General features: G+C 36.3%; 1 protein-coding gene across 11 annotated transcripts in view; it reads left to right on the top strand.

Moving 5' to 3' along the window:
- The window catches only part of Ptprz1 (protein tyrosine phosphatase receptor type Z1), a 188,787-nt gene extending 169,982 nt beyond the window's left edge, over nt 1-18,805 (top strand). For 6 of the 11 annotated variants that reach the window (XM_087204590.1, XM_087204589.1, XM_087204587.1 and 3 more), the window contains 10 exons: nt 1,730-1,911; nt 7,303-7,438; nt 8,802-8,948; nt 12,246-12,339; nt 12,670-12,743; nt 14,073-14,201; nt 15,060-15,206; nt 15,738-15,880; nt 16,524-16,659; nt 17,858-18,805. In XM_087204590.1, coding sequence (XP_087060716.1) covers nt 1,730-1,911; nt 7,303-7,438; nt 8,802-8,948; nt 12,246-12,339; nt 12,670-12,743; nt 14,073-14,201; nt 15,060-15,206; nt 15,738-15,880; nt 16,524-16,659; nt 17,858-17,998 — 1,329 coding nt within the window. In that variant the 3' untranslated portion in view covers nt 17,999-18,805. The remainder of the gene's footprint in view (nt 1-1,729; nt 1,912-7,302; nt 7,439-8,801; nt 8,949-12,245; nt 12,340-12,669; nt 12,744-14,072; nt 14,202-15,059; nt 15,207-15,737; nt 15,881-16,523; nt 16,660-17,857) is intronic. The other 5 variants (XM_004856451.4, XM_004856450.4, XM_004856449.4 and 2 more) reach the window with 1 other exon arrangement.
- Nucleotides 18,806-24,667: the final 5,862 nt, after the last annotated feature.

Here is a 24,667-nt window from a genome sequence, read left to right as displayed (position 1 = left end):
AAATGGAAACAAAGTCTTTGTAAATGGGGAGGGATGCGGGGGTTGAAGGGAGGGCAGGGGAAGGGGGAAAAAATAAGAACCAAGAGAGATTATGTAAAGGTGCATATTTCCAATGATGAATGTCATTATATCGTATACATAAAATGTACCAATAAAAGGATATACAAAAAAAAAATTTTGGAAAGATGGCCATGTTTGTGTTTGTGTTTGTGTAGGAAAGGTGGCCTCGGTAATATCTGTCACCTGATGCAGAGTTTGGAAACAAAAAATTGTGACAAATGCTTCTGTTTGCAAACCACATTGTTTGCAAACAAAAGTGTCATGAAGTGAGGTACCACTGTGTGTGTGTGTGTGTGTGTGTGTGTGTGTGTTTGTGTGTGTGTGTATGGAGTGCAATACTATCCAGCTTTAAAAGAGAATGAAATCCTGTCATTTGTGATTACTTGGATGAACCTAGAGAACATTATATTAACTAACATAAGCCAGGCACAAAAAACAGATAATGTATTATCTCACTTGTACTTGGAAACTAAGAAAGTCAAATTAAGAAGCAGAGTACAATGCGGGTTATCAGGGCATGAAAGTGAAGAAAGCTGGGTGATGTTGGTCAAAGGAAACAAAACACATTTATGTTATACACTGGAAATCTATATAATTTTTAGCAATTAAAAATAATTTCTTTTTAAAAAGTAAACCCAATGATGTCCTTTAATGCATTCTGTCCCTTTGTAAATGAATAGCTAACATTACCAAGATGGCATACAATTTGTGTCTTCCAAGTGTCTGTCAGCTGTGTATTTGGAGCCAGACCACTCATGGTGGAGGTGGTTACAAAGGATGTGATGTGTGAATAAAACTTTCTGTTCAGTGTGGCCACTTCACAGGGGAGCCCTCGTGTACTCCCAGCATCCACAAAAACACATGAAGATTGAAATAAGTGAAGTAAAATAATACCCCAAAAATAATGTATTATCTCAGATTCTCAAGAGAAACAAAAACAATAGGAAGAGCAGGAACAAAAATAGGATGTATGCATATGGATGGATGGCCAGATGACAGACAGATAGATAGATAGATAGATAGATAGATAGATAGTAGATAGATAGATAGGTAATAGAGAGAGATAGAGATATGTAGATACCTAGAGATAGGTAGGTAGATATAGATAGATAATAAATAGATAGATGATAGTTGATAGATGGACAGATGAGACAGTATTTTCTAAAGATTGACTAATACAGTTCTGGGGATTAGCAAATCTGAAATCTGAAGGGCAGATATCAGATTTGGCAGCCTGGAAATTCAGTTAAGAGTTGATATTTTAGTGTAGAGTTCAAATTCATCAAGGCAGCAGGCTGAACATTTAAACAGGTTTCTGCATTACAAGCTTAATGAGAATTTCTTCTTTTTCAGCAAAACTGTCTTCATTCTTAAGGCCTCAATTAATTGGATTGGTCTCATCTACAATAGGGAAAGTAATCTGCTTTACTCAAAGTCTTCTAATTTAAATATTAATTACATCTAAGAAAATATCTTCACAGCAACACCTGTTGTGACTAATGTTCCGCCAAATAGCATGAAACTAGAGCCTAGCCAAGTGGGCGCATAAAACTGACCATCACAAATGGCAGTATACTTTTCTTTTTGCTTCATTACATACTTTCAACATCAAACTGTGAATCTTAGATTTATGTTTAAGAACCGTGTGTGTGTGTGTAACTCTTATTAGCTATCTGAACTTTTCCAGGGATCCCAGAAAGGAAGGCCCAGTGGGCGAGTGGTCACACAGTACCACTACACTCAGTGGCCAGACATGGGAGTCCCTGAATATTCCCTGCCAGTGCTGACCTTCGTGAGAAAGGCAGCTCATGCCAAGCGCCACGCAGTGGGCCCTGTTGTAGTCCACTGCAGGTAAGTCTCAGAGATGAGCTTCCAAACCCATAGAATTGTTTATGAAAGGAAATCAACGGAACAAAGTTTTGCCAAAATGGGAATGATTTCATGAAATGAGGGAGATGAAATTATATGTCCATTTGTGTAAGTATTGATCACTAGGACAAGAGTATGCTAGACTCAGAGTCTGATTGCTGAATATTTCAGAGCACCAAATATTTATATTTATTATTCTATTTGATTGTTGGAATGGTGTGTTAATTACTTTTCTCTTGTTGCTGAGACAAAATACCTGACACCCAAAGTTAAAGGGGAAAGGTTCATTTGGCTCACAGTTCATAGAGGTTTCAGTCCATAATAGACTGGCTCTAAGGCCAAGTGGCAGAGGGGTAAGGGTTCATGACAGTAGAAGACAAGAAGCAACAAGAGAATTTAAATCTTTCTGCCCCTTTTATCCCATCCAGACTAATAGGTGGCAAAAACCGATCACTCACATGTAGTGGTTTAGTAATCAAACGCCCTTAATCCCAGCATCACACATTTCAGATTCAGCCACCTCTGAAAAAGAAAGCCCCACCTCATCTGCCTGATGACATGGAGGACATCTAAACACAAGTCATAACAAATGGTCTTCAAAGAATTATTGCCACTACTGTTTAAACTCTTCAATGAAACTGGAAGGGAAGCAATACCCCCAAATTCATTCCTGGAACCAAGCATCATCTTGATCCCCAAAGCAGATAAAGACCCAACTGAAAAAGAGAACTATAGGTCAATCTCACTAATGAATATAGACCCAAAAATCCTCAATAAGATACTGGCAAATAGAATGCAGAAGATCACCAAGAAGATCATACAACCTGACCAACTGGGATTCACCCTAGGGATGCAGAAATGGTTAAACATATGCAAATCAATGAATGTAATACACTACATTAACAGAGCCAAGGACAAAAAACATATGGTCATCTCAACAGACACAGAAAAAGTATTTGACAAAATCCAACACCCATTCATGATAAAAACCCTAGAGAATTGGAATAGACAGTTTCAATCTCAATCTGATAAAACCCATCTATGGAAAACCAACAGCCAACATCATACTACATGGTCAGAAACTGAAATCTTTCACGCTAAAATCAGGAACAAGACAAGGATGTCCACTATCACCACTCCTGTTCAATATAGTTTTGGAAACATTAGCCACAGCAATTAGACAAGAGAAAGAAATAAAAGGAATAAAGACAGGAAAGGAAGAAGTTTAATTGTCATTGCATGTGACATGATACTCTATATAGAAGACCCCAAGAACTCCACCAAAAGTCTTCTAGATTTAGTAACCAAATTCAATAGAGTAGCTGGATACAAACTCAACACACACAAAAATCAATAGACTTCCTGTACACAAACAGCAGATTCACTGAGAGAGGAACTGGAGAAACAACTCCAGCATCCAAAAAATTGAAATACCTAGGAATCAACCCAACAAAAGAAATCAAAGACTTCTACTCTGAAAACTACAGCACTCAAAAAAGAGATAGAAGAGGATGTAAGAAAATAGAAAGACATCCAGTGTACCTGGAAGAACCAATATAGTGAAAATGGTCATACTTCCAAAACTGCTATATAGATTCAATGCAATCCCGATTGAAATCCCAACAGTATATTTCACAGAACTAGATAAAACAATCCAAAACTTCATTTGGAATCAGAAGAGACCTAGAATAGCAAAAGCAATTCTAGGCAACAGAGACATGGCAGGGGGTATCACAATCCCCAATTTGAAACTATACTACAAAGCCACTGTGGTAAAAATAGCATGGTACTGGCAAAGAAACAGACCCAAAGATCAGTGGAATAGATTAGAAGATGCAGAAACAACTCCAGACATACCTCATCTTTGACATCTCAGCTACTTCATCCTTGACAAAGGAACCAAGCTCCCTCACTGGAGGAAAAATAGCCCCTTTAATAAATGGTGTTGGACTGCCATCCCTATAATAAAACCACTTTCTACATACTGCCAGATCTGACTTCTAATAGTTTTGTTAAACAAATTTCTATCTATGTTCATACTTTTTTCTTCTACTATCTTTATCCAGTTTTAGGATTAGCACAATGTTGATTTCCTAAAATGAGGGGAGAAGTGTTCCTTTTTTTTCTGCTTTAAATGTTTGATATAATTTATCAGTTAAAATGTATATGAGCATGTTGTTGACATATAGGTAGGTTTTCAAGCTAGGACTATACTTTCTTTAATAGGTGCTATTCAAATTTTATATTTCCTCCAGAGTTAGTTTCATTAATTTGCCTTCCAAGGTACTTCTTAGAAGTTGTCAAATTTATTTCAAAACAGATATTTGTAATATGCTTTCTATATCCTTTTAAATTCTGTAAAATCTGTTGTAATGTCTCCTAGATCTTGATATTGTAATTTTAAAAATGTATAATTGATATTGTGTAATAGGAAGTAAAGATCTAAAGGAGCAGGGGAAGTGGGAGGGGTAGGGGAAAGGAAAGAAGAAGAAAAGGAAAAACATGAGAAAAGGAAAAAAATGGAAACAAAGTCTTTGCAAATAGGGAAGGGTGGAGGGGGTGAAGGGAGGGCACGGGAAAGGGAAAAAAATAAGAACCAAGATACTCATGTAATGGTACAAGATCCCAATGATGTATGTAACTGTATTTTATACCTAAAATGTACCAATAAACTTAATTGGGGAAAAAATAAATAAATGGTGTTGGAAAAATTGGATTTCAACCTGCTAAAGATTAAAACTAGACCCCTATCTTTTACTATGCACTAAACTAAAATTGAAATGGATTAAAGGTCTAAATATTAAAACAAAAACACTAAACTAGCTGGAAGATAAATTAGGTAGAACTCTTGAAGACATTGGCATAGGAAAAGACTTTATGAACAAAACTTCAGTATCACGAGAACTAGCACAAACAGTCAACAACTGGGATCTCATCTTATTAAAAACTTCTGCAAAGCAAGAGAAGCCACCAACAAAGTGAAGAGACAACCCACAATGTGGGAAAAAATTATTACCAGCTGTTCTTCATACAAAGGTCTACTATCCAGAATAAAGAACTTAAAAAAAAAGTCAGACTTTCCAAATATAAAGCTGCAATCCAAAAATGGGTATCTGAAATGAACAGACACTTCTCAGACAAAGAAGTAGAAACAGCAAATAACCATATGAAAAAATGTTCAGCATCACTGGTCATTCGAGAGATGCAAATGAAAACAACGCTGAGATTACACCTCACTCCAGAAAGAATGGCTGCTATTGTGAAATCAACCAATAACAAATTCTGGTGCATTGTGGGGGGAAAAGGAACCCTTCTTCCACTGCTGGTGGGAGTGTAGACTGGTGCAACCACTGTGGAAATTGGTATGGAGATACCTCAAAAAAACTAGGATTAATGGTCCCATTTAATCCTGCTAATCCCCTCCTGGATATCTTCCCAAAAGAATTAAAAGAATTATACCACCGTGATATAGGTGCACAAATGTTTATAGCATCACAGTTTGTAATAGCTAAAACTTGGAAACAGCCCAGTTGCCCATCAACTGGAGATTGGTTAAAAACGTGTTTTTTTTATAAAATGGAGTACTACTCAGCCATAAAGAATGAGAAACTAGAGACATTTATAGCTAAATGGATGCACATTGAGGCGATACTCTTAAGTGAAATAAATAGGATACATATGTGTAAATACCAAATAGTTTCTCTGGTGTGAGAAACTGAAAGTGTAAATAAGGATCAAAATATATAATAGATAATGTGAAATAGGAAGAAAAGATCCAAAGGGGAAGGGGAAATGGGAGGTGTAGTGGAAAGGAAAGAAGGGAGAAAAGGAAAAAATGGAAACAAAGTTTTTGTAAATAGGAAGGGATGGAGGAGTTGAAAAGAGTGCCTGGGGATGGGGAAAAGATAAGAACCAAGATATATCATGCAAAGGTACAAATTCCCAATGATGAATGTCATCGTATTGTATACCTAAAATGTACCAATAAACTTAATGAAAGAAAAAAACAAATGGTCTTCAACTTTTGAACTGTCCAAATCAGGTAGAATGTATTTGTTGTTAAACATTTATTACAACATAAAACACTGGGATAAAAATGTTTGAGATGGAGCTACTAGTCTTAAGAGTTAGTTTGTTGTACAGTTGTTATGCCAAGTTTGCATTAGGTGAACCGAAGCACACACACTGTGTCGAGTTTGGGGAAATAACCTAAATTTGTTTCAAACAGTTTAAAACCAACCTTTTCTCATTTTCCTGAGTCTTTTCTAATATGTCACATTGAATATATTATCAATTCATTGTTTCTCAAGAATGTTAATTTCCAAGATTGTGATAAATAGTAATAATATTACTAAGATAGGAAAATATATGGTGAATATTTTAGTCTAATTTTTTTTCAGCTAAAATAATAACATTTAATATTAATGGAGTGATGGCCATGGGCCAAGCTTTATGACCACAGAAAGCAAATTTATTTCTACTTGCAATATTTTTGTCAAAGAAATGTCTGTGTTTTTATAGAAACAAGTGTTTTCTTTTGATTTATGGCTTATCTGACACATTCTAATTACCTACCTTGGAGTTATTCTCAGATAAAATTTGAGAGGCTCCACTTGAGTTTCTAATCTGTTAGCCTGATGATAAATTGAGGAAAACCAGAAGATGCAAAAAAAAAAAATAGCTCTGAAGGTCAGGGATTGTTTCTTAGCAAATGGAGAAGGACCAGGCTATTGTGCAGAGGAGGTGCTAATTTTCCACTCTCGCACTTCCTACTTCTCAGAACATTTGAAAAGAATCTGTCTATGAATTCTGTCCCTATGATAGAGGCTTTGAAGAAGTTGATAGATAATGGCCCTTTAGAAATGACTGAAGTTATGCTTTATTCCTCACGATGTCACTGAAATGGTATTTTCAGTTGAAAGCTCTAACAAATTCTTTTTCCTATTAAATGTGGAAACCTTTACAAACACGTCCACCTGGCAATTTGGACCCAAGGACCTTTCCTTTTCAGAATTTGCTGAAGCTAACGCTTCTCAGATTAAATATCTATTTGCTGTGCTCTGATACCTGATATTTTCATTGCATAATATGAAATGAATGATAAATATAACTGTTGAAAAAAATGTTTAAAGTCTTCCCCAAGAATAGGTTGTTTAGCAGCTTGACCCCTGACAAAAAATTCAAATGGAAATTTTTAATGTTGGTTAAAACATACTTTACTACTAAACGGTTTATAATTTTCGATTGTTAAATTTATTATGTGGTTCATTTGCTTGGGCAAGGAAAGTATTTTAATCAACTTGACATCCAATACTGCCTTATTTTTCAAATGTCTCTTATGCTTGACATTGAAATATTTCTTTCTCTGTTCAGTGCTGGCGTTGGAAGAACAGGAACATACATCGTGCTAGACAGTATGTTGCAACAAATTCAACATGAAGGAACGGTCAATGTATTTGGCTTCTTAAAACACATTCGCTCACAAAGAAATTATTTGGTGCAAACTGAGGTATAGTCTTAAAAAGATATCTTTATTCATCTATGGAGATGTTGCTTAAGTTAGATGTCTTAGCCTCCTCTGCCTGCTATAATGTACTACTGTGCAACAGACAGCCTGGTTTAAAACAGTGGAACTTGAGGGTCTCGTAGTACTAGATTATAGAAGTCTGAAAATGAGGTGTTGGTAGGGCTCTGCTCCTTTAGAAGTTTGTAAGGAAGGTTCCTTTCTTGCCTCTTCCATCTTCTGGTGGCCCCAGGCATTCCTTAGCATGTGACAGTATCACTTGTGTCCTGTCTGTCACCGCATAGCATCTCCCTTAATGTCTAAGTTTCCTTCTTCCTAGAAAGATATTAGTCACTACCCTAGGTCAGTTGACCTCATCTTAACTAATTACATCTGTAACAATCTTGTTTGCAACCAGCATCACTTTTCAAGATACTGAAGAGTTAGGGCTTCACCACATCTTTTTGAGGGACACAACTCAACCCATGGCACCAGGTACTTGCAGATATCATGGATGGGTCAGATAAATTTTGTCTGTTTTGTGATCAATTGGGGAATATCTTTAAAATGATAGTAGTAATGAAGAGATCCAGAAAAAGAGTCAATGGAACAGTTAATAACCATCCCTGATACCAAAAATCTCATTACTTAAAACATGTGGCCAACAAATGGACTCATTTTTCTGTTTAAAAAGCATGAATAAGACTCATATTATAGCCTTTTTAAGCCTACATAATTTGATCATATGTAACACAGGATAGAGTCTGAACATCTATTTTATTTTCACTATTTCTAAATAAAAATTAATTTAAATTAAAAACTATGGATACCAGGTAGAAAACAAGCAGAAACATATATTTGAGTGGGCTTCAAGAATGAAATCAAACATTCATCAAGAAAAATGCCTTTCTGGTCAGATAAGACCAGATGAGTCCCCACACATGAAATGCAAAAGGACTATTAAAAACAGAGAAAATTGAGATAAATTATATATGATAGCTACAAAGAGAGTTAGAGTTGCAAGAAGGAAGGTCTACCAGAAGTACAGAAGTCAGGTAAGTACTCAGGGAAATACAAAAGTGCCAGATTTTAAGGAGAGGCAAAAAAGACATTGCTTTGTCTCCTTATATCTTTTTGCCTCCTATTCACATATGTGAACATACAATAAATTAAGAGGTGTGATATAAAAGAGATTGTTTCTCCCTTTTCTACCTGCTGCCTCTGTCTGACTTCTTACCAGTCCTGGTCAGTAATCTGGCGTGAGCTCTCTCTTCAACAATTTTGTTAAACTCTTATTGTCTGTCAGTGGGAGGTAATACTTTTGTACCTACATAAGAAAATTTGAAGTACTTTATTATTATTTTTCCAGGAGCAGTATGTCTTTATCCATGATACCCTGGTTGAAGCCATACTCAGTAAAGAAACTGAGGTACCAGATAGTCATATTCATGCCTATGTTAATGCGCTCCTCATTCCAGGACCCACAGGCAAAATGAAACTAGAGAAGCAATTCCAGGTGAGTGCTCTTTGATATCTCTTGAATGTGACCACAGAATTTAATGTCCCTGCATCTTCTCACTTGACTTGTCAAGGCTGTGTGGATAGTTTGAAAAAATTTTTGGTACATTGGCTTTGTATTTGAACCATCCTAAGAGGTTACAGTGCCCCACAGTAAGTTTCAAGGAGAAATTTCATTCTGAGTAGCAAGAGGATGTTCTCAGAAACCTTAGGGTAACTTTTATTAATGTAAACTTAGGTCAGGAAAGGAGGGAGGACAGAGAGCATAACAGAATGAACAGACAGAACTCAATACAAACCATACAAGTGCTCTTTTTTGCTTTGAAAAAGAACAGACCACTTAGGCAGGAGTGCTGTGGCTCAGGCTGTTCCCTCTACTCTTCAGAAAAGTCTTTGTCTCACTTGAAATCCTTGGACTATAGTAGGCCACCCCAGAACAATAACTTCTTCCACCCCAGTTTCTCCCACTCACCTCTCTCAAGGCAGCAAACACAAGAAGGGAGCATGTTTTGTTTGGTACCATACCTCCCGCAACACTAGTTTCTGGCTTTCAGAAATCAGTAAGCAAATCATTCAGACAGTACTTGTTAGCAGACCTGTGTTTAGGATCAGAGGATTTACAAAATCATAGCCTTCCATAGGAGCGGAGGCTATTATTTTACTCCATGCGATTCCTGTGCTATCCTGATTTCTCAGGATTCCCAGAAAAAACAGGGCCAATTACTAAAAAAAGAGATGTAGGAAGAAATTTGAAGACCCTGGACAAGCCCAGGAGGGTTAAAAAAGCATTGAGATTCCATTTTTTCCCTCATTTTTCCCCAGCCTACCACAGAGAAGTTGTTAGCCACCATGAATTCTCCACAGTGTACAGCCCTCTCTCTTATCCCTGCTTTTTCTGCTCTTGGAAGTGTAAAAGAAAGATAGGGTGAATGCTGAACTTAGAAATTCTCAGGAATACAAATGTGGTCCTCAGTCAGGCCTGTGTGAATCATGAAGAAATGCTTTGGGAAAAGAAAAGCATGCAGTGCCAGTTCTAGACATGGATAATAAAGAAATGTAAAACTTTAAAATTAGGTCATTAGGTTTATTTTTTATCTATACAAAAGCCATTCTAATGACCCAATTTTAATATTTTAACACGCATTTTCAACATAGTTCTCATTTAAGTATGATTTACTTCCTGCACAATTGCATAAAAGAGCTAATTGGATTAAACTGAATAATCTAGGATTACAATGGTAACATCAATCAGGATCCAATTTAAAAGACAAATATTTGATCCTCCTGGTTACTACATGAATGGGGAAACATAGATGTGTATGCTTACTGGTCTATAAACAATAGACACTCAAGTTTTTTTGAATGGCAAGTTTTTTAGCAGGAAACTCTGAGATGCTGGGTTTCTGTGGTTGGTACTAGAATATAAACAGGATTTAGCTCCTACTCTCATGCCACTTGCAATCTAATGGGAAATATAGGTAAGAAAAAAACCACAGAGCATTTAGAAAAGCAACATTCTAGAAGTAAGGCAGGATTCTGCAGGAGTACAAAGAAGGGTGCAACTTAAGAAAGAGGGATACACTTAGGATGCTATCGTGGAGCTTGGTAATTGATTTGGAGCACTGAAGTGGGGAGGAAAAAGGAAAAAGCATGATTGCTCAGATCCTGGCTTGGGTAACTGGAAGGTGGCGATATCATTCACAGTGACCTAGAATTAAGAAGAGGAGATGCATGCTTGAGGGTTGAGATGGAGGAGAAAATGTTAAGATTACTTGTAATCCTACCTAATTGTGATGTATTTTTTGTCCAGGTATTTTTAGTCAGCTTTTTGTTACTATCATTAAATATCTGAGGCAGCCTCCTTAATAAAAAAAAGAAGTTTATTTTGGCTTATATTTCTAGAGGTACAAGATGTGGGGGCCTATCTGAGGTAAAATACTAAAAGATGGAAATGTTGCTAAGGCATTGATTCTCCTCATATTGACTATAAAAGTCAATGTTATATCCATCAAGTTTCCGGCAGGATTTACCAAGGAAAATGAAGAACAGATTTTAACTTAACATGGAACCAAAAACATTCCATCTGTATTGCAAAAAGAGAATAGGGAAAAGCATTCTGTTGGGCTGTAAATGGAAGATTGTTCTGTGAGATAATATTGAAAAACTGACAAATCAAACAGAGGAAACTGCATGTGAGAAAATCTGTTCTGTGATAGAGATAACATTACAAATCAGTGAAGGAGGGTCAGGTTACTCAATTAATGACACCAGAAAAATTTCTATATGGAGGAGAAGGATAAATTAGGTCTCTACCATACTTCAAACACTAAAATACATTGTAGATGGACTAAATACATAAAGTCGAAAGCAATACTTCCTAATTCATTATTACTATTACAAAACACTAGAAAGTATCTCTTGATGACTTCAGGGTACAGAAGGACTTCTTCAATAAAAACATAATTTGTGGAACTTTTAAAAAATATATAAAATTGGATATAAATCTCTGATTAAAGAGAACCCAGATATTTATAATTTTAGCATACTAAATATTTACATTCAAGTCATAAAACCCCTACAAATTAATAAAGAACAATGAAGTCAAAATATTATACCCACTTATCAAACAAGAAATATAAATAACTAATGAGCACAAAAATTCACAATCTCACAGAAATGAAGGGACCACAAATCAAAATCATTGTGTGCCACTTTTCACTTAGATTGTCAAAAATAAAATATTGTTGACTTCTGACTCTAGATAGAAACCCTCACATGTACATAAGGAAACAGGAAAGATGATTTAGTACTGTAAAGCTCAAAATAGCAAAATATTGAAAATAATCCCAACATTCACTCAATGTAGAATAGATAAGGAAAATGTAGATTATTCATGTAGTGAATATTAAGTAAAGAAGGAATTAATAAAATTCTAACTTTATATATATGTATTTAGGCATATATCCATACGTACTTTCATTTACATCCTAACTGTAGTGTGAGATTTCAGTAGAAGTAAAGAAGAGGTGCAATCTATGAAGGAGAACAAGGAAGGTCTTCTCAATGGTGAAAGTCAAACTAGTGAAAATTCTCTCCTTTTTCCAACTCCCATGATAATGACCATAGGTATCCCAAAGAGTTCATTAAAACAAAGTTAATTCACAGAGTCCTTGGAAAACAAGTCAGATATATTTGTATTAATTATCTCATCTTAGGTGTGGGTGTACCTGTATGTTTCAGTATTTCAATGACTTAAATTAAATAACATGTATTTTTCCTTGTCTCCCTTGATCAGCTTCTGAGTCAGTCTAATATACAGCAGAGTGACTATTCTACAGCCTTAAAGCAGTGCAACAGGGAAAAAAACAGAACTTCTTCCATCATTCCTGGTAAGTTATACTGAACCTTGAAAAAAACAACTTTTTATGATAAAGGCCTTGTATGTAATTTGGTATTATTTCTATACCTTGGGACAAATGGGATATACTCTAATTATTACATTTTATGTTTATTGTTCTAATTAGGCCTAATATCTAAGTGTTAAAAATTCATAATTACTTGAAGTCTTGTCTAAAAATACAAAAGGTATTTTAAGAATTAGCTTAAAAATCAAAGACACTCAATTTGGGAAATGCAGCTATACTTTGTATTTGGGTGTTGAGGGAGGATGATCCAGCGCTATGAGCATGGCTGTTTACAATGAATGCTCTCTGTTCTAGTGGAAAGATCAAGGGTTGGCATTTCCTCCCTGACTGGAGAAGGCACTGACTACATCAATGCCTCCTATGTCATGGTAAGTGAGAGCCATCACTGGGAGACTGCCTGCCAGCTTGTGTTATAGGAAACAAGACCCGAGTAGGCAGCCAGCAGCAGCAGCACGAAAGGCATGGGCTGTACCACCGAGAGACGTAAGTCCAGTGTTAACTATGGGCCCACATCCCACAGCAGTAAGCAAAATGCCGGCATTCCTCAATGTTTCTATGTGTGCTGAGAATGAAGAAATTTCAAACAAAACAAAGAAGGAGTCACAGAAGCCCATCCATACTCACCATTAAGGCTGATTAGTAGGCCTGAAACTCACCATCTCAAAGGCTCCATTTCATTCACCAAGGCAGGGATCTGACAGACCCATAATATAGCAGCCTCAGCAAATCCCAGCCTCACTGAAATTACCACTCCAGATCTGCAGCACAGTTCTCACCTTACAGGGTAGTCTCACTGGGGATCTGGACTTCTAAAGGTACAATACTTGTTTCTGCATTTTGGTTCTCTATAGGAGACGTGAGTACTTCAGTGTCTGTTGTATAACCTTACCATTTCAGGACAATCAGTCGCAGAACCTGGCTTCAGATGAAAGGGTCCTCTTCCCACTCCAAAACCTCTATTCTCTTTATCCAGTAAGGAAATTTATTGAGGGATATTCATGCATCAAACAGGGAGACACATGGTAGTGACATGGAAATTCATGCCTCATTTCAAATGAGCCTATAGAGGGTAGGAATGGGGTCTAAAAAACCCCAGAGCAGGAGCTAAATGAGCCATGATTTCAGTAAGTAACATCATAGAAATCATGATTAATTTCACGGTACCAGATTCCAGGTTTCTGCAGCAAAATCTGTGACAAACTTTTTTGATTCTTGTCTTGTAGAGGCAGCCAGGAGTCTAGATACCAAAGCATCCTATTGTGAATAGGTATACAGCTTGGCATTGTGACATCGGGACTTGTGGAAAGTGAGAATTATAAACTGCTGTATATTCTCACTCTATCTAGTGTAAGAAACACTTTCCATGAGCCATTTTGGAATGTCTGCTCCTAGAGATGATAGGTAAACTTGAACACAACATTTCTTCAGGGACACTTGGTCACAACCCTTAACTTGTTATGCCTCAGTTTAATCACTCCTAAAAGGAAGATTACAGTTCCTATCTCATAGTGCTACTGTAGGAAATCCCTTAAGAGGAAGAACACAATCTGTCCTTAGCATACAAGAAGTGCCCAGCAAACATTGGTTATAACCATCACATTATTATTTATACAAACAATCTACATTAGAAACACTACTTTGGCTTAAGGAAGTCATATTCAAGAGCTTTTTAAAAAATCTTCTCTTTGGTTTCTTAGGGTTATTACCAGAGCAATGAGTTTATCATCACCCAACACCCCCTGCTCCATGCCATCAAGGACTTCTGGAGAATGATATGGGATCATAATGCCCAACTGGTGGTTATGATTCCTGATGGTCAAAACATGGTAGGTTCCTTAGATCATTTTTATCTCTAACTTTACAGGAAAACATCAGGGCATAAGAGCCAGATGTTCAGCATACAAGCAAGCAAAGTCATTTTGTTTACAACTAAGAGATGAAGGTCACTGGAGTCAGACCTTGTCTACCTTTGGGCTTGGTCTGGTTATATAATCTCCTTGGTCTGTAAGTGACCAATCAAAGACATAAATGGCACTATTTAAGGAAATTAGGATTTTAACCATGAATGATGTCAGCCTATATGATTCTAGCTACCTTTTTTAATAAAATGAATTAAGATATTTGAATATTCTCTTAGTTTAAGGATGCCCTAGAAATTCTTTTTAAATAATTGAGTTAGATAAAACGAACCAGTTCAGGACATATGTTTTTTGGGTATCAGAAAACTTGAATACACACTCACTCTTTTTTGTATATGTCTTTGAAACCCCTCAAAGTAAAAGTAATATCTTGCTTAGACTTTGCATGTATATCTAACTCTGATATTCAGTTCTTTTCTATAAAGTTGTATTGGAAATGTCAAATGAGGCTAGAAATTGCTAGCTCTCAGAATTAGTTGGATCTTTCTTAACTACTTGTTAGTTATGGAAGCAACAACTTCACCATTCCTATTGATAAGCTAAGGGCATAAAATAAAAAAGTAATTGCTTGGATTCTTAAGTGTAATATTTTATTTTGCATATCAATCTAGTGTAAGATATCAAGAAGATTTTAACAGTAAATTTGGATATTTAAAGAAAAATTTGAGTTGAAATTTTTGTGCCAACCACTTCACTTTATTTCACAATCTGACTTATGAAATACTGTTTTAAAATCTAAATTGATTATTGGTTTTTCATTTTCAGGCAGAAGATGAATTTGTTTACTGGCCAAATAAAGATGAGCCTATAAATTGTGAGAGCTTTAAAGTCACTCTGATGGCTGAAGAACAAAAATGTCTATCTAATGAGGAAAAACTTATAATTCAAGACTTTATTTTAGAAGCTACACAGGTATGAGCATAAGTTAAATGACAAACTTTTTATCTTAACCACATGTTGAACACATGCTGATTTAAGGATCTTTCTTAGACGTTTTATAATTTAAAAATGATTATGAATTGAGAGTTACCCAAATAATAGATATTCCCATCCAAATTTCATTTGCAAAATCTTACAGAATCATTAAACAATTAGTCATCACTAAGCTACAAAATTCTTGACTTCTACCCATCCAGACAGGAAATCAAATTTTTCTTAATTCATTTTGGTATATATTTTTATGCTTTGTTAACATTCAAATGATACACCAACAGATTTATTTTTAGAATTTTTAGAACAGGTTTATTTTTAGAATTAAAAAGAAACTACATTTTGTTGTCCTATTGAGTAAATCTACACACGGTAAATGTCACTGCATTCATTTCTTCCTTCTGTGATGAAGGATGGACTGTAAATCACTGCTGAAGAAGTACAGTTGACTCATGCATACCATGGCTTTTATTACCTGACTAATTTAAAATCATTCATTTGCTCTTCTCATAGGATGATTATGTACTTGAAGTGAGGCATTTTCAGTGTCCCAAATGGCCAAATCCAGATAGTCCTATTAGTAAAACTTTTGAACTTATAAGTATTATCAAAGAGGAAGCTGCCAACAGGGATGGGCCTATGATTGTTCATGACGAGTAAGTTTTGCACTTTACATCATTGATATACCTAAGAATCCCCTTGGGTATATGTATATTTCTGTTGTTTTCAGGCCCCCAAGTGATTTGGGCCAACTGTGATGATTTAGTAAGGGTGGATTTTCAAAGTAAGTAACATCAAATGTTTTTTACATCACTTGAAGCTCCTGTTGCAAACAGAAGAAAGGTGCATAAATCACAAGGATTTTCTCTGGCATGGAATGCTGAGAGAATTTTGTGGAACGAGACAGTGTTTCAGCACCAGGATTGTTATAGGAACTAACCTAAGAGATATGTCTCAGCCATTGACCTTTTGAGAAAGGAGTAAATTTGATATATATTCTGTTTACCTGAAAGAAGACTGTTTATTCATCATATATTTTTTGTTTCTGTTATAAATAAAGAAAAAGCCTAGAATTATGTATTGTGTACATTATATTTCATTACTAATAGTATGAATGAACACTTAGCAATGTTTCCAGTTAAACCAAAGTTCTATGCACAGAAAGAGTAAAGAAAAAGAAGTCATTAAAATTTTCAGTGCCTTTACTGAAAAATTTTCATTGATATATGCTCTGTGAATTTCAAATGTGAGTGCTTGACACATATGAATGGAGTCTTTGTCCCTTCCCTTTGTTACAAGGCACGGAGGAGTGACAGCAGGAACTTTCTGTGCTCTGACAACCCTTATGCACCAACTAGAAAAAGAAAATTCCGTGGATGTTTACCAGGTGTCCAAGATGATCAATTTAATGAGGCCAGGAGTCTTTGCTGACATTGTAAGTAATGAAGCAATAAACCAAACTTTTTACTGTTACACTACTCTATTCCTAGAGGCTCCTATAATTTTTTTATCATATGCAGGAAAGATTACCAAGGCTGATAGGTAGCATTAGTTTTCAAGTTGAATTACAAGCCCACATCTTCCAGAAAGTTGATAAATAAAAAAAACTTAAGTTTACCCCATGTCTTTTTATGATTTACTGTAAATTTTGAAAATATTCTTAGTAGAAGTACCAACAAACTGACTTACCTGGCAAAATAAATACTTATTTTAATAGGATTAAAATTCTGCCTACCCTCAGAGAACAGTCAGAAGACAGACCTCAAAGACTTAAATGTTGGAACTGTTCACTTTTTTCCAAGCCAAATTTGGTTTCTGAAATTAAATGGCTAGTACCTGAGCACTTTGTAAGAGACAGAGGCATATGTAGTCAAGGGAGAGACACGGCATGTTTGGCAACCAGTCTCCACTTTGAAAATAATTTGGAGGGTTTTATTATTGTAGAAACAGGAACTGGAAAGATAGTGGAGGACTGGTACAAATATCACAAAGAGAGAAACAGATGGATGTAGAAATTATTTAGCTTGCCTTCAGCTTCTTGTCTGTCTCTAAATAAAGGCCTTGTAAAGAGAACACAGCAGGGTACACACAGCTTTCCTCAAAGCAAAGTGTAAGACCAGTCAGGCTGATAAGAGTGTGAAGAATCTTTGGTAAACAGTGGATCTTGTGAAAGAACTGTGCTCTGCATGGGTCACTGGGGTGACAGTGCAGTCATTGTTGAGACCTCTCCATTAACAGCCAGAACCAGTGGATTTCATAGCAACTGCAGAAAAGAGAATAAGAAATTTATTTTTGAGCCAGTTGTAGATACTTAGCACCAAAGTTGACAGAACTCTATCGCATCACCTTCTGATTCTAGAAACAAATGAGTGAGAACAGAGCACTTATAGTTGGCATATACATGTGTACATGTGGGCTAATTTTCTAGATCAATGAATGTTTGCTAGTTGAAAAGCTAATTTAATCAGAAGGGGACATTAATATAGATCGTGTATCTCTGCTGAGTATAACAAAGCTCTTGGCTCAATGCCTTCTTTGTACAGTGCTAAAGTATTTATAAAAATGTTTCTTCTTTTTACAAGTTTGTATCTTCACTGAGCTCCCTGCTGATAACCTCGTTCTCTGTTCTCCAGGAGCAGTATCAGTTTCTCTACAAAGTGGTCCTCAGCCTTGTCAGTACGAGGCAGGAAGAGAATCCATCCACCTCTCTGGACAGTAACGGTGCAGCTTTGCCTGATGGAAATATGGCTGAGAGCTTAGAGTCTTTAGTTTAACACAGACAAGGGTAGGGGACCACACATCTGTGCATTGTTTTCCTTTCTAAAGTTAGGAAAATCAGTCCAGTTCTTTTATCTGTCTACTTTTCATCGTCTGACAGTAATTTTCATGATGTAGGAATTTGCTGCCAAATTTACATTATTAACAAGGTGTGCCTTTTTGAAAGATTTCTTGTAATTCACTTATGTTTAAACTAAAATGATTCAATTTTACAGTATTTCTAAAAATGGAATTGTATTTTTTTCATATTGATTTTAACAGTAGTTTCCAATTTGTAGATATTAGGAATTCCCAACTAAAGAAAATGTTGTTTTGAGTGTCAGATTTTTAGCTGTATTTGTAGCAGTCATCAGGTTTGCTAGAAGTATAACTTTTAATATAGTAGACTGTAAATAAATCATTTTGTTTGCTATGATATTCAACATTTTACAACAGCAATGTTCACCTAAAGTAAGAATAATCTGATACTTACTGTAAATACTGCTCTAGTGTCTCTGTGGACCAAATTTATATTTATAATTGTAGATTTTTATATTTTACTACTGAGTCAGTTTTCTAGTTCTGTGTAATTGTTTAGTTTAATGATATAGTTCATTATCTGATCTTACACTACAAGTCTTCTGACATAGTATTGTGTTATCTAAGTGGTTAACTCTGTGCAAGCATGGAATTTTAACTTTGGTGGAAAATAGAAATACATTTGTTTTGAAAGATGTTTTTATGAAAATAACACCTTACCAAACATTGTTTAAATGGTTTTTATCCAAGGAATTGCAAACATAAATATAAATACTGCCATCAAATTTGTGTTTATGTGTGGAATGTTATGCTGAGGTATGTGTGACAGAAAAACTATGGACCTTGTCCCAGGGATGATGAACCTATGTGAAGGCCAGAGGGATGGGATGGAGTATAGAGCTGTGGTTCTCAAATTGTTCTGAGTGGTGCAAACTTTTACATTTTTGAGAACAACACAGCAATAACTACTGACGTGGTGCAGTTTTCCTACTCTTAAATTATTTAGACCCACCTACTTAATAAATAGAATCATTATGTGTTTCTTTTGGCTTATGGGAGTGCTATGATGAGAATATTCTTTTTTCCCCAAAATCCATATATTAAAATTTCACCCCTTAGGTGATAGTATTAGGAGATGGGCTCTTAGGAGGGTATTAAGTCTCAGGAGCAAAGCTTTTATGAATGGGATTAATCTCCATATAAAAGAGCCCTGAGAGAGCCCTCCCTTCTCCCATTGTGCAAGACATCAGTAAGAAGACAGGCATCTAGAAGAAAGCAAGCCTTCCTTTATCATTGAATCTGCCAGCACCTTGACCTTGCACTTCCCAGCTTCTAGAACTGTGACAAATAAATGTCTGTTGTTTATGCATCATTCTGTATATGATATTTTGTTGTAGCACCCTAAGCAGACTAAGACAAAGAATTATGAAAATGTTATGGAGTATAAAGGTAGCATATACTAAAAAATGGTGGGGATCTTTGGTTTAGAAGCAAGTTGGGTGTCAGAAGAAAGTGGATTTACCAGATTCCATTATAAGCAAAGGTCAAGGGAGACAAGCATAGGAAACTAGTTAGATAGACAAGGGCCAGGAGGTCATAAATTACAAAGTGGAAAAGTTACAAGGTCTACGTTAAGGCAAATCATTAGGATCCAAGAACTATGTGGAACTGAAGAGCATTAACACAGGATAACTAGCAACAAGCAGATTTTGATACTGAAAGCCATCTCCTGCCTCAGTCAGGAATATTTTACAGTTCTACTATCTAATAGGAGGTGCTAGGAGGGCACTAACCCCTAGCACCACTTTCCTAGCTCAGGACTCAGAGAAGAAAGCTAGAGAAGTATCATTCTAACTAGTGCTCCTCCAAGTGTGGTTCCCAGACAGTCAGCAAAACCTGGTATCTAATCTGTTTTCTTTTTCTATAATGAAGCCCTGAATCTGAATACTTTACAAAGAGGGCTGTTCAGCTCATAGTTTATAGAGACTAAAAGTCCAAGATCAGATAGCCCCATACTAGTTCAGGCTCTGGTGAGAGCCACACATCACATGGTGGGTGACGTAGGGAGAATTTATGTTAGGATGAAATTACATGGTCAGTTAGAAGCAAAATGCAGGGAAAGGCCACTCTTATTACAGCTCTCAAGAACTAACATGAGGCCCGTGAGAAATACATGAATCCCTTACAACAGCCTCTATGACTTAATTCCCTTACACTAAACCCCAAATCTTGAAAGTTCCACCACCTCTCACATCGCCATGCTGGGGACCAAGCTTCTAGCATGAGAAGCCTTAGGGGACACACTTAAATCCTACCCAAACCATAGCACCTGGGAACTTGTTAGAAATGCAAATCCTGGATTGCCATCCAAGAAACTGGAATCTAAGCAGGTCACAAGAGACAGACTGACCTTGGAGAAACATCCCAAACATGCCAATTGAAAATACTTTCTCTGCAATTTTTAGCACTTACCACACCTCTCAAGTTCCTGTTGTCTTGCTTCAATTCTAGCATTTACCTTAATTCTGAATTATGTATAGGGAGACAAACCAACACAAATAATTCAGCATCATTTACTTATTTAACAAAGCTTTCTACTAAAAACAATTAGCATTAAGGTTCTAATGCTAAAATACTAAAAATACAAGATTTCTTACTGGATTTTTATCTCAAGGAAGTGGTTCATAAAACAGAAGAGATTTAGGGGCCAGGGATTTAGCTCAGTGCTTCTGTCTCCTGCCTCGCAAGCGCAAGGTCCCAAGTTCAATCCCCAGTATCAAAAAAAAAAAGCCAGAAGAGGTTGAAATCATGCATTTCTTAGGCTTTGGGGGATTGTGAAATGAAAAGCATTACACGTTTTGTCTGTAGCATTCTATTTAGTTCTAAACCAGAGGTTCAATAAACTTAGAGAAAAAAAATGCTTAAAAAAATTATTAAGGCCAATGAGGAAAGACTGATAAAGCCAATGAGAAAGATTGATAAATGGAGTCATGCGGTCATAAAAACCACCTACATGCTACTCTCCTAGGGAGCCTTCCTATGGCAGACTGTATTGTCTAAAAATACAATATCTTTCATCTCGTATGTGATTCTTTGCATTCATCCCATTGATAAGTGTGGCCTATGCCCCCCCCCCTTTGAATCTGGGCAGACTTGTAACTAGGGTGAAAGTGTTGGTAAGTGACTTCCAAGGCCAAGTCACAAAGTAGTATTCAATGATTCTCTTGGGATAGTCTCTGTTGGAACAGCACAACCATGCTGTGATAAAGCCCACATAGGCCTGGAAAGACCCTTGTGGAAATGCACCAAGGCTGTAACCCATTAACCCAGCTGAGCTTCCAGCTGATAGGCTGAACCAACAAGTCACCTATATAAACAAGAGATCTTGAAATAGATTCTCCAGACTCCACATGACACTGTGTGGAGCAGAGACAAGCTATTCACACTCAATTATGCCCAAATTACAGATTGATAAGCCAAATAAATGACTGATGTTTTAAGCCATTGCATTTTTCAGGCAGTTTGTTACACAGCAATAGTAACTAGAGTACTTCTTATACTTCAAAACCTAAAAATGTTTTCAACTATATTTCTCAGAGTCGTCTGCAACTACAATTCTAATATTGGGAACTATAAAGTCTGAAGATAGCTAATATTATTTGTAATATTATTTGTATATTATAATGTGATAGTAAACCACTTACTATATATTTGCTCATGGTTTCTGACTTGTTGGTCACCTTACAGATGCCCTTACTCAAGATTTAGAAGACTGAAATGAGCAGAGGCCATCTTTCTGTCCTCTTGGCTCCTGTTGATGAGCAAGGGTATAGAGATAATGATATTTCTGCAAGTTGCAGAATCTAGTACTGGTATTCCAGCACTAAGAACTATATCTTCGCATTCTAGCTTCCCAGTCCATGAGGACCCTCTTGTGAGTGTGAGCTCTTGGTCTTACTGCTTTGTATACCTTTCTCTTTACAATACCTAGAATGTTTTCTTCTTGTTCCAAACACTAATTAAGCAGCCTGTAACAGAAGTGTTTAGATGCTGTTGTGATCATCCACTCATTATTTTTTAAGTATCTTCTCTTTCATCCACTGCTGCTACAGCTTCCAAACACATCTTCCTCTTGTCCTTCCCTTATTCATTCTCAACATTGCAGCCAAATAAATTCTTTAGATGCATAAAGGTAATCATATCATGAATTTTTTCAATCTTTTATCACACAATGATTTCTCTAGTTGGGGCTGATTCAAATATCACAAAATGATGTCCTTTACCCACACTTGTGCTTTGGGGAAATGTCAACAAGATCTCTAAGAATTAATGAAGAGAATGTGCCTTTTTAGCACTAACAAGCAATGCTTTAAAATAAGCTGAAGCTTTCTTACCAATAAGCAAATGCTACAAGAACCTTCTCTGATTCTCACTTCTATTTTGATCACACCTTCCCACCATGGCTGCATGGCCTCTAAAAGTATCGATACTATTCTGCCAGTCACACACCTGTATGTATACACACACACACACAAACACACACACACACCCCTTCTACTATGCTAGATCCTATGATAGGTGTTGGATACACTGGTAAAAGAGACATCATCAGAACAGGGTCAAGACAGGAAAGATCCTCTTGAGAAAGGTGAAGGAAGTTCTGCAGTTGTATAATATTTTTCAGCCATGAGATGAGACTGAAAAGATACACAGAGGGGATATTTATGCAGAGCCCTGGAGAATAAGGAATGTGAGTTTCACCCTGGAAGACATGAGGAAAGGGTTTTAAGTAGGGAAGAATATAGCATATTTGTATTTTTGAGAGATTAACATGCCCAAAATAAGAGAAAGGACATACTGAGGTCTAAATGTGAAGGTGAGGAAACCAAATAAAACACCGCCACAATGGGTAACATAAAATACGGCAGCAACATGAACGAGACTAGCTGTACATGGGTAAAAGACACGGATAAAATCAAGGAATCTGATGAAGAAGAATGAGTCCTAATTCGTTTAATGTGGGAGTGAAAGAAGGGGAAAAATCAAGGAGTATTAAATATGAGTAGGTAGTGTTTGCCATTTCCTGAAATGGATAATCAGGTAGAGGAACTGGTTGATGAGTAAATTTCTAGAGTGAACCCATTAAAAAATACTAATTTATACTGTAAACTCTTAAATCTACATTGACTTTAAGAAGTCTGGGAAACCCAAAAAGGGATATGAAGCTCCGGTGAGAGAGTTTGGGATTCATTAGGGACATAAGATGATATTCAGAGCCCTGGGTAGAATGCATGTAAGGTAGGGGAAGTATATGTAGAGAAAGAAAGTATAAGCCAGGAAATAAATCTGAAGAACATCAACATTTAACACTGGGGCAGTTGAATAACAAGCTGCAGAGAACCGTTATCTCCACTGACATGTTACATATTGAAGCATTTGCCTATTTTAGCCAATGTTAGACATCAAATCTCACAGTTCATAAACCAAATAGTAGTACTGTGTCAGCCAAATATTATTTTAACATAACTAGGATTTTAACATAAGTAGGTTAAATATTATTTTAACGTAACATAACTATTTTAACATAACTAGGACAGTTCATGGCCCCTGCGAGTTGCCATTCCCCCATCTTCTCTTGATCATCCCCTTGTTTTACAGCACCTATTCCAGGTTCTTTCCTCTAATATCTCCCATCTGTCTTCTACTTCTTTTTGAGGATTTCTTTCAATCTAAAGACAATAACCTCTTTTTATCAGTAGTTTACTAGCCCAAAAGCATGCTCTTCTTCTTTATTGGGGCTGTTGGGCTTGTTTATCCTATGCCAGCATCAGAAAGAACCATGCTGAGAAGAAATGAACTCAAGATTATTGGAGCCAAATACAATGTACCTAGGTAGTCATGCCTGGCAACATCCGAGAATAATCTTCAGTTTATCGAAACTGAGAGTGGTATCACAGAAGTCTCATGGGTCTCTTTGGCTGGAAGTGGAATGCCCGGGGTTTACAAATTTGTTACCCAGTCAGGTGGTGCACATTATCAATCAACATAAAACAGGAAGGCACTATTATACTACACCAACAACTTAAACTGGAGGGTTGTGACCTCTTAACCTAACAATTTATGACTCTTTTTGTAATTCTTGCTAGTTTTGTAATTCTTGCTAGGTAGCAAAATTAAGAATGATTGTTAAAACAAAACTGAATAGAGGGAGTGACTGGATTCGCTATCCATGACTGGTACATATTGCTCCAGAACAGCCAGGTTTTCTCACCTGATCCTTTCCATGAAACTCGGGTCTTCTAGATAAGGTTACCCTCCAAACAGTCAACAAATAAATGTAACTCGTTTAAAAATCGAATACTGTACAACATAAAGGGTAATACTTTGCATAACTAAATTGTGCACAGCATCTAAGAAGAAAGATTCTATCAGGAATTGAAGATTTCTATATTTATCATGATAACTTTCCATCGGGAGGTAGTAAATTGTTTTGCTATAATAAATTATATATTTGGGGGTAATATTTAAAGAAAAGTGTGTTGAGCAAGGAATCTTTAACTCTCAAAAAAGTTCTAATTACGCCCTAAATAAGTAACCCATCCTAAGAGGCAGATTGTAAATCAACGAGGTCCCAAATTGTATCAAAT

Source organism: Heterocephalus glaber, unplaced genomic scaffold (assembly GCF_053883595.1).
Source record: "Heterocephalus glaber isolate CG9 unplaced genomic scaffold, H.glaber_assembly_v1.0 deba00000546, whole genome shotgun sequence".
NCBI classification, from domain to species: Eukaryota; Metazoa; Chordata; class Mammalia; order Rodentia; family Bathyergidae; genus Heterocephalus; species Heterocephalus glaber.
Note: the sequence above shows the minus strand (reverse complement) of the source record. Positions and strands in the feature narration are given on the sequence as shown.